This window comes from Struthio camelus, chromosome 4 (assembly GCF_040807025.1).
Source record: "Struthio camelus isolate bStrCam1 chromosome 4, bStrCam1.hap1, whole genome shotgun sequence".
NCBI classification, from domain to species: Eukaryota; Metazoa; Chordata; class Aves; order Struthioniformes; family Struthionidae; genus Struthio; species Struthio camelus.
This window is the reverse complement of record NC_090945.1, coordinates 18,908,088-18,921,642: the sequence shown is the minus strand read 5'-3', so window position 1 is coordinate 18,921,642 and position 13,555 is coordinate 18,908,088. Positions and strand designations below refer to the sequence as shown.

The following is a 13,555-nucleotide window of genomic DNA, read 5'->3' as shown; positions in this document are numbered from 1 at the left end:
GACATAGGAAAGTGAGAGAACTTATTCAGAGAAAATATATGCAGGAGCTATGGTGTCGTTACAGTTGCTTTGGCTCCGAGACATTTAGTTCCACTGCAGTTAGAGGCATGTTGAAGGTGAATGGCAGTGCTGCAGTGATATACGTGCATAATAACTGCAACTATATGTGTACGTTCTCTGTGTTACATCTATTGGAAATAGAGTTTTTCTATTTTAAAATCAAAAATTTTGTTTTGGAGACTAATGTTTGGCTGTATAATTGTGTTGTGTTTTGCGCACGTAGGTAGGTGCTCGTATATGTGTATAAACACTTATAATTAAAAGTACTTCCGAAAAAAGTACTTTCAAAACATTTGAGATAAAAATTATCTTAATCCTATGTACCTAGAGATGACAATCAAATAAATGTTTGTTAAGGAAGAAACTTAACTTCATTATTGATATCAAACTTCTTTTTGCTCCTTAGCGTGACGCTGTAGGGAGCTTGAAGAATCAGAGATAGATTTGTTTTTTAAATTGTATTGAAAAACATCTCTTTAAAGGTACAGAAATTAAGTGGTCCAGTGTGCAGGGAGAGGGGAATAGTTGTTGAAGATAAGTCCCTTCAAAGAAGGCAGATGTATGCTATACCTTTTATTGGGCCTTTTCCAAGGGAAGACTGTGTTTAAAAACAATGAGAGTTTTAGCTTGTGTCAAGAGCAGGCCCCATGATTTTTGATTAAGATGAATAAAAATTGCATTTTCCACGCTGTTTGGCAGTCCACCAAGTGCTTTCACCTGCCTGCTTCAACTTCTCAGATTTAGTTGCAGCCCTTGTTCAGCAGAGGGAGCTTTTAGAATAAGCTACACGCTCTCCTGCCTTCCCCAGATCGAGCCTTGCATCCAGCCTAGCAGCACTGTCTCAGAAATCCAGGACTAGTCATTAGGTCCTAAACTCTCAACTCTTTAGGTGTGATCTTGTGGCAAATTCTGATGTTGTGGGTTTAAAAGTAAAATTTTAGTGACAGGGCATCTTTTCTCATTTTGTTTCAGGTGTTAAGCATTTCCCATAATTTTTTCCCCTTCCCAATAGGAGAGAAGTGACATTTATTTTGATTATCCCTATAGCTAATAAAGGAAATTGCATAGTTGTAATATACTACTTCCTTACAGTTTCATATATATGTACTTATATATGGAGCTGGGGGCTATTAGGAGCATGTCTACATAATTAGTATAGTATATCTGTGAATATGTGAATGTATACGTTACCTGTGTACAATCGTAATATCTCCTAGGTCTAGAATCTTTTCAAAAGTAGAAAAATTATATGGATCATGGTCACTTATTTGATATGATGCTTCTGAAATAAAGCCTACTTCATGCAGAATTAGAAGGATGTTATACAACATAATGGATGGAAGGATGTTTATACAAGTTTAAACAACGCAACTGTTCAGTCAGATTTGTTATTTATTGCAAAGTACCTGTTTGATCTCTTGATTTGGTTTATGCAACGTCCTCCTCTTCTACATTTGTTGTATTTGTGTATATGGACATGTACACACATACTTATATGCACACATATTTATACATAATTGTCAAGGAAGAAGATAGTATATCACTTGGTTATTCCTTTTAAAATATCAAAAGCTTTAATGAAAATAATAGAACTTATTTCCGTAATGCTTTTTGTTACATGAAGCAATTTTCCCATAAATTTCAAGGTTACGAGAGTTAATTCCAGACTAAAAAAAGTAAGCTCTTAAAATAGTTTATGCCTTGTCTACTTTGTTTTTTCACAAAAAACTGAAGATTTCACTTTCTCAGTCCTAGTACTAGTAAAGAAGCTGCATGAATTCAGTTTTTATCATCTTAAAAATGTCTATTCCAGGCAATCATATTATGCTACAGTCTTCACAGCCTACATAGCAGGGCAGTAAGTAACAAGCTCAGTTGCTTTTCCTAATACCAAGAGTTCCTTTGAAGGGCTTGTTCTCCAACACGCGTTTATTCGCTTTGTTTGAGTGTTATTAATTTGCCTTCAGCTATTGAAGGTAAAAGGAAAAATCAGAAAGAATTAAAATTAAAAAAAAAAAAGTAGACCACTATAAAATTGAAAAGAATGGCCTATTCTTTCCATTCTCCAGTTTTCTAGAAAGGAAAAGCTAATGCTGTGACTTTTTTTTTAATCAGCTCTTCAGGTGCTGGAAATGTAGCAGACCGTGTCTTGGCTCAATTGTTAACAGAAATGGATGGGATAGAACAGCTAAAGGACGTGACTATTTTGGCAGCTACAAACAGGCCGGACATGATAGACAAGGTAAGAATAGATGCACTGTGGTATATACTGTTCTCTTGTGAAGATCAGCTTCTGGAATCATTCAGTTCTCTTATGGTTTAGTCTTCAAACTTTGTCTGATCAATTTAATTGATTAAGGGGAAAAGTTTGAAAATGAAGACAAGGCAAAGGAAGGGATTATGTCCCTCACTGCTTTTCCTGCATCTTTTTTAACAAAAACAAATGTTTTGTAATAGTTATAAGTATTAGTTTCCTAAAATAAATTTTTCTTAAATCAAGCTCTTTGAATTTGTGCAACAACAGTTCTGTCAAACTGCTTTTGTGTGTTTTGCTTCTGTTGTGTTTGTTTATGCAGGAGTTTGCTGGACTGTTGCTTTCATTATTTACTTCCTTTCAAAAGATTAAATATCTCCCCTCAGCGCTGTTAGCTGGTTGCCAGCAATACGGGTTCCAGCTGTAAACAGTGCAGTTTCTCTGTAGGTTCTGAGGCAGCTCTGTTGCAATGACAAGAACAGCTCAAGTTTGTGAAAATGAGAGGGTTGTAACACTCGCTGCAGAAAACCTCCAAACACAAAACCAACCCAGCAGTCCTCTAAAAAATACACTTTAGAATAGCCTACTGCTTGTGTGTTTTCTCACAGCTAAGCGTGGTGGACGGACCAATCTGAAGTGATCTCCTTTAAGATGCATTTAATAGTGTTAGTAAGTTTCTTTATTCCACAGTTTTTTGCCTTCACAACTTCCATGCATTTGTTGACAAGCTAACCAAATTTTTTCTTTCCCAGTCTTTTCTTGGGTTCCTTAGAAGTTTTATAAATATTCTTAACCTAACAAATTCATTCTTCCATTGTAAGATATTTGCGGACTACTTTCTTCTGTTTGTCTTGGAGTGTTCAGGCATGAAATGCTTATGAAACGCACACTTTTAAAGTAAGGTTCATATACATATAAAGGGAGATTGAAGAATAAAACTCAGATTTTTGGCTCTGGAATGCAGCTCTCTTCCCCTTGAGCTGAAGGAAGCCACTGTGATGGCTGGTGTCCTGATGAAGGCTTACTTAAACACTGTGTGTGCGCCAGCCAAGGCAAAGTGAAGCTAGCAGAGAATTTTCAATAAAAGAGAATAAAACACATCAGTGGAAATACATTTCTGCAAAACTGAAAATTTCCACAGAAGATTTGAGTTTTGTCAAATTGCTTTCAATTTTCTTTGATAAGTATTCTCTTTGGGGTCAAACTGAGCTGAATTTGAAAAACAGCACTTTGTTAAATGGAAGGGGATTTTTCTTTCTGGGCCAATTCAATGTTTTTCTGTGTTAGCATCACCACCTGGGAATTCAGTTGCCTGTCTTTCTCCCTTTTGCTGGATTTCTCTTGGGCCCGGTGGCTCCCCAGGGGATACTGTTTTCCTATATTTTAATTTTTATTTGAAATACTGGCATTTCCCTGGGACAGTACCACCATGTGGTAGGGGTACAATCCTGCAGTCCTGAGAATTTCTACATAGGACTTCAGTTACTAGAAATAAGTCAGCTGTTTCTGCATCACTGTTGCAAAGCCAGAACTCCTTCCCTAGGACTGAAAATTTTAATTTTAATCTGGGGGTAAAAAATTGACATCTTTCATGCATGTGAACTTTATGGAGGCAGCGAGGGGAGATGTTTGTTTCCGGAAAGACCCGTTTGTATATCCTCTTTTCCAGAAATAGTTTGTTTTAGCTAAAAGCTACCTCAGAGCCACGAGAGGGAGGGGAGGGATAATATATAACTGATATGTGACCCAGTCAGAAGAGTGACAGGTTTACACAGAAATTAGCTAAATGCTGCAACTTCACTGAACTGAGACAAGGTGATACTGGCAGTCAGTAAGGCTGAACGGATAGCAGGGTATGGAAACCCCTTTATCCTCCCTGGCTTCATTCCCTTTTGGCATTTGTCAGCAAAGTCTGAAAACTGTGTGGTATCTAGTGAGCCATGGTAACCACCACGGGCACGATTTTTGGATACTCTGGTGGCTGGGAGGAAGAATATTATACGTGTGTGTCCCTGTGGAGTTCTAAGCAACTTGAATCACAGACGGTTGAAGGAAAGGAAACCTAAAACTAATAGCATGCTTGTGTTTAAATGGCAACATTAGACTTGCATATTCTTTCCCCAAGTAAAGCAGATAGTCCCGATCCTAAATTCAAATAAAAGAAAAAAGGTGCATGAGACAGCCCCCTCAGAGAAGCACACTGTATGATTATAGGAATTTTATTTGCAGGAAACCATGAATGGATACTTTGGATTTTCTTGAAACTGTTTTTTACTGAGATATACAGAAATAAATGTTCTAATAACTTTCTGGAAAAGAGTTCTCTTATAGAACAGCAGAGCTAAATTTCACCGGTCTGGAGGAAGTGGGAGTTTAAAATGCAATTCAAAGGGCTTGGCAAATCAGATTGTAGTTGGTATGGCTCACATCATGCTTCATTCAGGTTGGACAGGCTGTACCAGGCCACTGTCCTCTCCTGGGTCTATGCAATATTTATAGTGCACTTGCTGCACTGCACTTTCCTGGAAAAAAGACGACTGATACCAGAAAGCATTACTATTGTGAGCTTGACTTAATGGGAGATCTTTCAATCTGAGCTTTTAGTTTACTTTGTGATCAGTCATGCCTTTTGAAAATGTAAAATTTTATTAAATCCATTTAATATTTTATATGGAAATATTAGTTCAGTCATGTATTCCAGTAATAAATGTCATGTTCACATGGGTGTACGATGACCATGCAGTCATTTTTAATGCATGTATCTTACATATTGTATAAAGGTGCAAGAACGATCTGTGTTTTTTACTTCCAGGTCCCAGGGGCTGGGAATATATCTGGTATATTTTTTGGTGACTATATTTTAGTCTTTCAAAATAGGAAGTGTTTGAGGAATGCTTTCTTTGTAAGTTTTGTATACCAGTAATAATCCATTTAGCATCTTCATTTACATGACTGCTTCTTAGTTGACAAATATGTGACAGTTTTAATCTTCTACAATTTGAAAACAGCACATGGGAATATCAAATGCAAAGGTAGAATATTTCCTCTGAGCCTAGTGCACCTCGTGCAAAATTCATCATCCTCACAAACACTACAGTGTGTTATTTTTGCCTAGCGTATAGATTTTGAGTCAGCCTTTAGAAAGTTATGTTTAATGGTAAACTTGTTTTGACTTGTTGCAAGCATCTATAAATAAGGTAATTTCTCTAAGACATCATCACGGTATTGAAATGTTCCAGTCTTAAGATGTGTCCCATGTTTGTATGGGGCACTTTGCTGACTTGACTTCTCATTCATGTGATGCTCGAAATACTTTGGGATAGTTTCTGTTTTTCTTAAGAAAATAAAAACAGCATGTCCTGTTTTCATCCCAGGTATGATACAGAAAGAATGATTTGTATTGGAAGGGAAGTATTCTGGAACAAGATCTTCTGAACATTCTTTGACAGTGATAAAGAAACAAAACCCTCTCAGTTAGTAATATTAAAAAAGAATCCTCCCTTTTGTGTAATAGATGGGCTTGATTCCTTACTCTAGAAATAGAATTGATGAACAATAATAGGAAAAATTCTTTTAGTTTTTGCTGACTTGCACACTCAGGAGTGATTTTTTCATACCTAAAATATTTTGCAGTCATTTTACGGAGCTGCTTATGGTTCAAAGCTTGTCTGTGTTTTCCTGTGTATGCGCTGACGTAACAAGAGCTATCGCTCATCCCTACAACCTTGCATAAAATATTTTTTACAGCGTGTATGTTTTGATTAGCTTGAAATTAAATATTCTTTTCAGACATATATGTGGACAAGCTTCCGAGGATAGTCTACCCGATTTCTATGGGAGGAAACCTAGCAACAACTCATCGGCTTTTTGTTTGTGTGGTTTTTTTTTTTGTTTTGTTGGTGGTTTTTCTTCTCCATGGGTATCTCTGTTTTTGTAGGCATTTAGTACTAGGCCTAGTTCTTGGGTGAGAAGGATGAACTGCTGTCATTACCTGCCCATGCAGATATCTTTTTCCTCTTAAGCAGTGTTTCAACCTCCATTAGTAAGGGTATACTGAAGGAAGAGAGACTGTCAGATCCTCTGGGAACTTGGTGAATGTTTCAGCACAGGAAGCAAGATGCGTGTAGCTGGAGAATCAGATTTTTACCTCCTGCTGGGTAGAATTTGAATGTCAAACACGTTAGCTGTGATGTAAAACACAAGGCGCTGAGTGAAGTGATGGTTTGTGATACAGGATGGCATCCTGGTGCTTCTGACAGCTTCACTTCTGCTTATCATGGGGTGCAGAAAAGATGTATCCTCAAATATGCTATTTGCATAAGAATGACAGGATGTGATAGAACAAATGAAGATTAATGAGATGCTGTGCTGTCAGTGTTGCCCATTGTCTCTGGATTGATGATGGTCTGGATTTCATCGGTGTTCATGGGCTCCAGTGTAGCTTACACCAGAAGCTGCATTGGTGCATTGAATGCTGAATCTTTATAAATGCACTGTTAGTACAGGAGAGCTTCCAATCTTGAAAAGGTTCCAATCTTGAAGTTTCTTGTGTGCTAGTATAAGTACATATATACTCTGCATATTGTGTCAGTGCAGAGGAATTTTCTTCCCTCCTTTTGCAAATTTATTTTGCTTTTAAAAAGTGCCCACTTCCCAGCCCTCCTCCTCACTTTCTCCTTCTTTCACCCTGACTTACTCCACCCCCAAGTCTTGGGTCCATATTATTCCTTAGAGAATCTCTGTTGGCTTCAGTGTATTAACCACTAATGTTGAATTCAGCTTATTTAATTTCAAAACCACATGCATACTACTGAGTTGCTTGTTCTGCTTATGTGAACAAAATAGAACTGCAGCCTGTATTTTCCCCTGCAACTGCCAAGCATGAGGAAAGGGAATAAAACTCCCTTCTCTTGCGGTTCATTTTGATTTTGGAGGAGTTCTTCTGGTCAGAGGAGTCAAACAGAGGTTCACCAAGTTGATCTGATTTTCAAAATGTTGATTACTATGTCGTTATGGGACAACCTTAATTTCAAGTGGCTTGTTTTGATGAAAATAAAAAATGTATGATAGAACCATTTGGCAGAATCAGTAAAGAAATTATAATTTCTTGCCTGCAGCAAAAGTAAATAATCTTTCCTCTTTAAAAACATCAAAGTTCTGCCTTTCTGAAGGCTTATGGAAGAAATTCAAATATTTAGATTTGCAGTTTTACAAGTTAATAGGAAAGACTCTTGCATATTTATTCATTATTGTCTGGAAATGTATATATGCTGTTACAAAGCAGGTGATACTGTGAGGATAGTCAGCAGTCAGAAGGAATAACATAAACTTAATTCACCACAACATTGTATATTCTTCTATTTATATATTTGCCTATTTGTGATTTCCATTTTGGTCAGACGTATCTTATTAAAGGATCTTCCTATATTACAGCTTTGACTTGGTAAGATTTCACTTGTCACAAATATAGTGAAAGGCTATTGGTTTACAAACCACATAATCCAACAGAGTTATGTGCTGTGTTTCCCTCCACCCCCAATCCCTCGTTTGATAGAAGACTGTAGAGTAACTTAGGTTGGAAGGAGGACCTGGGCATCATTTTGTCCAGTCTCCTGCTCGAGCCAGACCATCTTCAACATTAGATCAGATTGCTCGGGGCCTATCCAGGTGAGTTTGGAGTTTCTCCAAGGAGAAAGATTTCACAGCATCTCTGAGCAGCCTGGTCTGGTGTTTGATCAACTTGGCTGTGAAGAATGTTTTCCTTATATCTAGCAGCCTTGCTGTCTGTAACTTGTACCTCTTGTCCTTGTGCTGTGCACCTCTGAGAAATGTCTGGCTCCATCTTCTCTACAGACCATCCTGCCGATCACCACTGCTTTACGTAGTGGAAGACCGATAGAATTGAGTATAGAGTCATGAAAAAGAACTTTGACTTTTTTGGCCCTAATTCTCAGGTGGGAAACCCCCTAATAGAAATGCTACTGCTAAAGCTGAAAGAAGGTCATAACTGTGCTGAACAGATGTACAGATTTTTTCCAGATTTGGAAGACAGGTGGCACAAGAGTGGGTGCCTTTTAGAAGGAGACAGTATTGGGACACTTAATGTTTGCAAAGTGCTTTGTGGTAGTTGAATATATTAGTACAAAGTAAACACTAGTTAGAGTGAAATCTTCTTATATACTTTTTTTGGCACTGCTGAGTTACTGGAGATGAACAAGTCCAGCCTGAGTTAGGGATAACTAACAAGTAATTTGCTAAACTGATTACTCTGCCTGATATCATTTGTAGATGGGGTTTGTAGCCATCACTAGAATAGAGCAGGTGGGAATGTATTTCAGAACAGAAATCAAAGCATGTAAGTGCAATAGCCATGCCCTCCACACTGCTGAACCATTAATTCTTTTACTTTAAATGCTGAAACGCCTCTCTACTTGTTGAAGGGCACTCCCCGTATTCTTCTAAAGCCCTGAGATTAAAAACAGAAAGAGAGATTTTGTGGGTCTGCTTTTTAGTCAGCCAGCACCTAGAGTGCTTATATCATTTTGCCCAGGTGCAAGTACAGTTCTTTGAAATAACAGAAGATGTGCAGTTCTTTTGAAGACAAGATTGTTCTGGAGCATATAATAAATTTTCAGAAAATGAAGCTTTAGGGAAAAACGGTATCAAACCACATGCCATTGAAAAGAACATCTGATGTTCTAAAATCGTTTCAGAGTCTTGGCACTATCACATTTTCTTTTTCCATCAATTGGTTTTCTCTGGTATATGTTTGGGTTTTACTCTTAATCTTGTTAAACTTGTAACTCTGACTAGGAGGGCAAAGACGTATTCTCGAAAGTAGTTGTTTCTCACAGATCTAATTTTGACGTTATTAATATTGGATGTTTTTAAGGTGATTAAGAGCTTACGAAGTTTGTTTTTAAAAAAAAATTAAAGTGAAAGAGTGAAAAGATTTTAAAGTTGTCACAAATTCTTTTCATCTGCCAAACTGGAATGACTAAATAGTCACAGTTGATAAGTGCTACTATTTACTGGCTAAGACCTCTCGAGTTGATGATATGAAGCTGGGTTGCATAGTGAACCCATAATCCCTGAAGAACCTTTACCACCCTATGCAAATACAGTGGTAGTTTATGTGTTTGTGTATGAAATTTCTCTTTAGGTCAAGAACTGGATTTTAAGATCCACCTGAGTGTCTCTCGCTCTCTCTCCCTCTCTGTGCTCTTTTTTTTTGCTCCCTGATGAAAACTTTGTTTTCTCATGAGTACAGCAAATAAAATATTTCCAGGTGTGCAAAAGTGATTTTTATTTCCAACTATTCGATTGTCAGAGTGTGGAGGGCTGAGTAGTAAATCAGCCTTAAGGCTGCTACGATTTTAAAAAAACAAAATCTTAGTGGTGACAGCTGAAGAGCACAGTCACTTTTTCGCTTAAGATTTATTACTTGCCTGAAAAGAAGGGTTGGAGGGAAAACTTGCTGGGCTGCATATTTTCTTCTTTAACAGATATACTATAGGACCAGGATAAATTGGCTTTATTTTGTCTGTGAAAACATACACCCAAACAATGTATGTAAAATATAATAGTTTTACTTCAAATAGAACAGGAAAGTAAATATGCATGCTCTTATTCTTTATAACGGAAAGCATTCCTTACATTGACTTAGCCATATATTTTAGCATCACTAATACTTTCATAAAATGCGTAATGCATGCCAGAAAACTTATTTGAAGGTTTCAAAGTATGTTTATTTCATCTGTGAAAGTACAAAGATGGGAAAGTAAGGGCCAAAGGCCAAAGTTTGTTCTTTTTCATACCTCTTAGCCTCAAAAAGTCCAACTGAGGAGCACAGCAAAAAGTCCAACTGAGGAGCACAGCGTGATAGAAAGTCTCCTAATTATTAACAAAGTGGGAAATTTGAAAGGCTATTGCATTCATGTCTATGGTGTAAATACCAACCGTCAGTTCAATGAGTCTGTAATTGAGATATCTGTTTGTTTTATTTTTCCCAGCAGTAACGTGAAAATGACACTATTTCTGAGGGCGCATACGTTAGGGGATTAAAACGAATCATGCCTCTGGAAATGAGGTGTGTTTGAGAGGTACATGTAGACTAGGTATAAAATCATAAATGTTGGGTTAGATCAGCTTTATTTTTCATGTGGATTTAGTGGCAAGCAAACAAGTTGATCTGCACAAACTATACTAATTTTATGAACAAGTTTCACGTACCTGCAAACTAAGTGTAACCACTACAGCTTGTGTGTGTTTATAAAAGTACGGATACTAACTTTCTGCTGGAGTTACTTGAGAACAAACTTTGTGATGATAACCTCTTCCTTTCATGTCACTCTTCTCACTTCATCTCAAAGTTTGGGTCATTGAGGGGAGGGGGGCAGCTGAGTAGCTCTCCTGAGACATGTGGCATGGGTCAGTTACTGTGAGAGCGTTTCCAGGAGCTGTCAGTCCGTTGGTGACATATAACTGGGGATACCGAGCTTTAGGGCAGATAGGGCAAATCTTAGCAAGGCGTGTTCCACTGTTGGTGCATTGGATGGCATGAGCCTTTTTATATTTGATAAGCTTAATAAGGTGAGTGATAACAGGAGGAAGAGACATTCCAAAAAGACTTGATTTTTAAGTATTTTTGGGAATGATGTTGAAAAGGGTGCTAGTGTAGTACAGTGAGCTAAAGAACCTGGAGGAACGGCTGCAGTTATGGTACTTGGGCGGTAGCCACGGACACATTTAGGGCTTGGTTTTCAGTTGGTCTCCTGCCCAGCCTTCCTCTTTGTGGATGCAAAATGCACAGCATGTGTGTAGTTTTTTGTGTATACTTTATTAAAATGGTGTTACCGAGACTGTGCACATCAAGCACCCATGAGTTAAGAACCACCATAGGTAAGCTTGCATGTACAATCTTAAGTCATTTTTCTTTGTGCATAGGCATCATAATGCAATTTTTAATTACATTAATTAAAGTGGTATTCATTGTGCATGCTTAATTAAATTGCATTAATTTAAAAAATTATTTCTACAAGTCATTATGATCACCTCTAATTTAATTACATTAATACTCACATTTCTTTACTTTTGAGAGCTTTGATTTACAGTTTTAAATATCAATTGAACAATTACTTGATTGGGGGGGGGAGTTATTTCCTATCACTTTTAAAATATAGATTCTATCATGTAGTGTCACGTTGATATCTTCATGGTTGTCAGCAGGATGGAAACCTGCCATAGAAATTTGCCATAGGTTTGCCATAAAAAACTTGTTTGCTTGAGAATACTGGTAAATTGACAATAATATTAAACTCCCTTGCTGTTCTCTGTGACATGCGCTATGCAAGAATGGGACTTTTCCCGTTATCAGAGAGATTTTCTGCCAGTGTAGGAATGGCTAGATAAATGACTCTTTCAATAGTAACGTTTCTTCCCACTTTCCATTAGCATTACCCCTTTCTTATATTCTTACCTTGCTGTGTCTCCCTATTCAATTCTCCTGCGCTCTCTTTAACCAGTATTCCACTGATACATATTTCATACATCCCCTGACTACATCACCCTCAGCAAATTTTTCATTTAATCTCAGTAAGACCCTAACTCCTAGTCTTTTTGCTCAGCTGATGCCAATTTTTTCCCCTGCACTTAAGTATTTTGTTTTTCACAAACGCTTTCTACTAAACTTCATAGTTCCTGTTCTCAGTTGTCCAAATCTTCTCCCCAAGTTTTTATCTCATTTTAGGCTGTCTGCTCACCTTTAGCTCCTTTTCCTCCCATGCTCCCATATCCAGAGTCTCTTCTTAATGAATCCCAGGTTGACCTCGGCACCTAAACTCTTGGTTTCAGTGTGTTCGTTCCTCATATCTGGCTTTTGTTACTTGCAGAGTCGGCTCTGGCATCCTCTTCCTCCTCCTCCTTCTCCTCCTGTTTGACTGGGCTTGGCTGACTACATTGAGAGGAGAGGTCACTTTCATGCTGTTGTTTTGGGAGCCTGGATCAAGCATGGCCTGCAGATTCCTTGAGCCTTGGTTAGATCAGTCTTTGAATAAAAATTTGGAAAATGTATCTGCTAACTGTCAAGAAACCATGCTAGCCTTCTTCAAATTGAGCTATTTAATATCCTTCTAATATGGTCAGATCTCAAGTCCTTTCTCCAAAGGTTAGCGTGAAGCATTTTATTTTATTTTTATAATTTTTTTAAAAATTGTAAACAAAGCAACATATTTTTCCTAGTCTGCACCTCCTGCAACAGCTGAAATGTTTTGACTGGAATGTTATGAAACAATTCAGTTCAAGGCAGCCAGCCAGCTTGGAAAGGACAAAAAGGTCAAAGCTCAGAATAGCGTAAGCTACTAAATGCATGATCTAACAATGTAAGATGTTGAGTGACTTCTATAGTAAATGCTGCTACTTATCTCACCCCTAACGGAATGGAAGTTGATCGCAGTAAATGCGGAAGTCATGGTGAAATAAGAAGCATTGTACATACCACCGGTTTAGTACTGATCACAACGGACTGCAGGTTGGGAGTATGCTGTGAGAGGGGAGGATGAGGAGGCTAGTGTGCAGTGTAAGTGTTTGGTAACACGCTTTAAGGTGCTGACCTTTGAAGGGATAGATTTAGAAAACCTCTGACCCTCAGAGCTTATAGTGAGCAAGGTGGAATATGATTAAGCTTTCTGCGTTAATAAATGACTTTACAGAGCTGTTGAATTTAGGAATTAGCTGAGACGCTAATGTGCGTGTTCCTCAATAAGGATATCAGTCATTTTTGTTTAAATTTCTCCATGGATATTAGATGCTACTAATCAACTGAATGGACTAATGGTAACATCCTTCTTGTTTGTAAAATGTTTGAGAGGAGAATAAAAAATAGGACTTCACAGGACTTTTCCACTAGTTGATTTTTCACACTAAGGGAGCTCCAACTTTACTTTTTATTTGCTCCATTGGTGATGAAAGCTGAATGCGTCACACACAATATACCAGCTGCTTAGGGATGAGTAGAAATATCATTCATGTGCAGTCCATGTGCATCTCGCTAATACATAGCAGTGAAAGTGAATGGGTTTGTTCAGGGAAGGCAGGTTCTTTCTTCGAGATCTTAGTTATTAACAAAAATCCTTGACATCAGACTAAATGAAGGCACTACCATAATACTGTAGCATAACAGAAAAAGGGAACAATCGAAGGGTCATTGGTTCATAAGATATCATATCCATAATGTATATGGAA

At 37.7% G+C, this 13,555-nt stretch overlaps 1 protein-coding gene across 11 annotated transcripts in view; it reads left to right on the top strand.

Annotated features, from left to right (window-relative positions):
* AFG2A (AFG2 AAA ATPase homolog A) overlaps positions 1-13,555 on the top strand; it is a 208,853-nt gene that overhangs the window by 60,935 nt on the left and 134,363 nt on the right. For 10 of the 11 annotated variants that reach the window (XR_011140844.1, XR_011140845.1, XM_068941621.1 and 7 more), the window contains one exon: positions 2,176-2,302. Coding sequence is in view for 9 of the 11 variants with exons in the window: in XM_068941621.1 (XP_068797722.1) it covers positions 2,176-2,302 (127 nt within the window). In the remaining 2 variants the exon portion in view is untranslated. Of the gene's footprint in view, positions 1-2,175; positions 2,303-12,204 lie in introns of all 11 variants that reach the window. The other variant, XM_068941627.1, reaches the window with a different exon arrangement.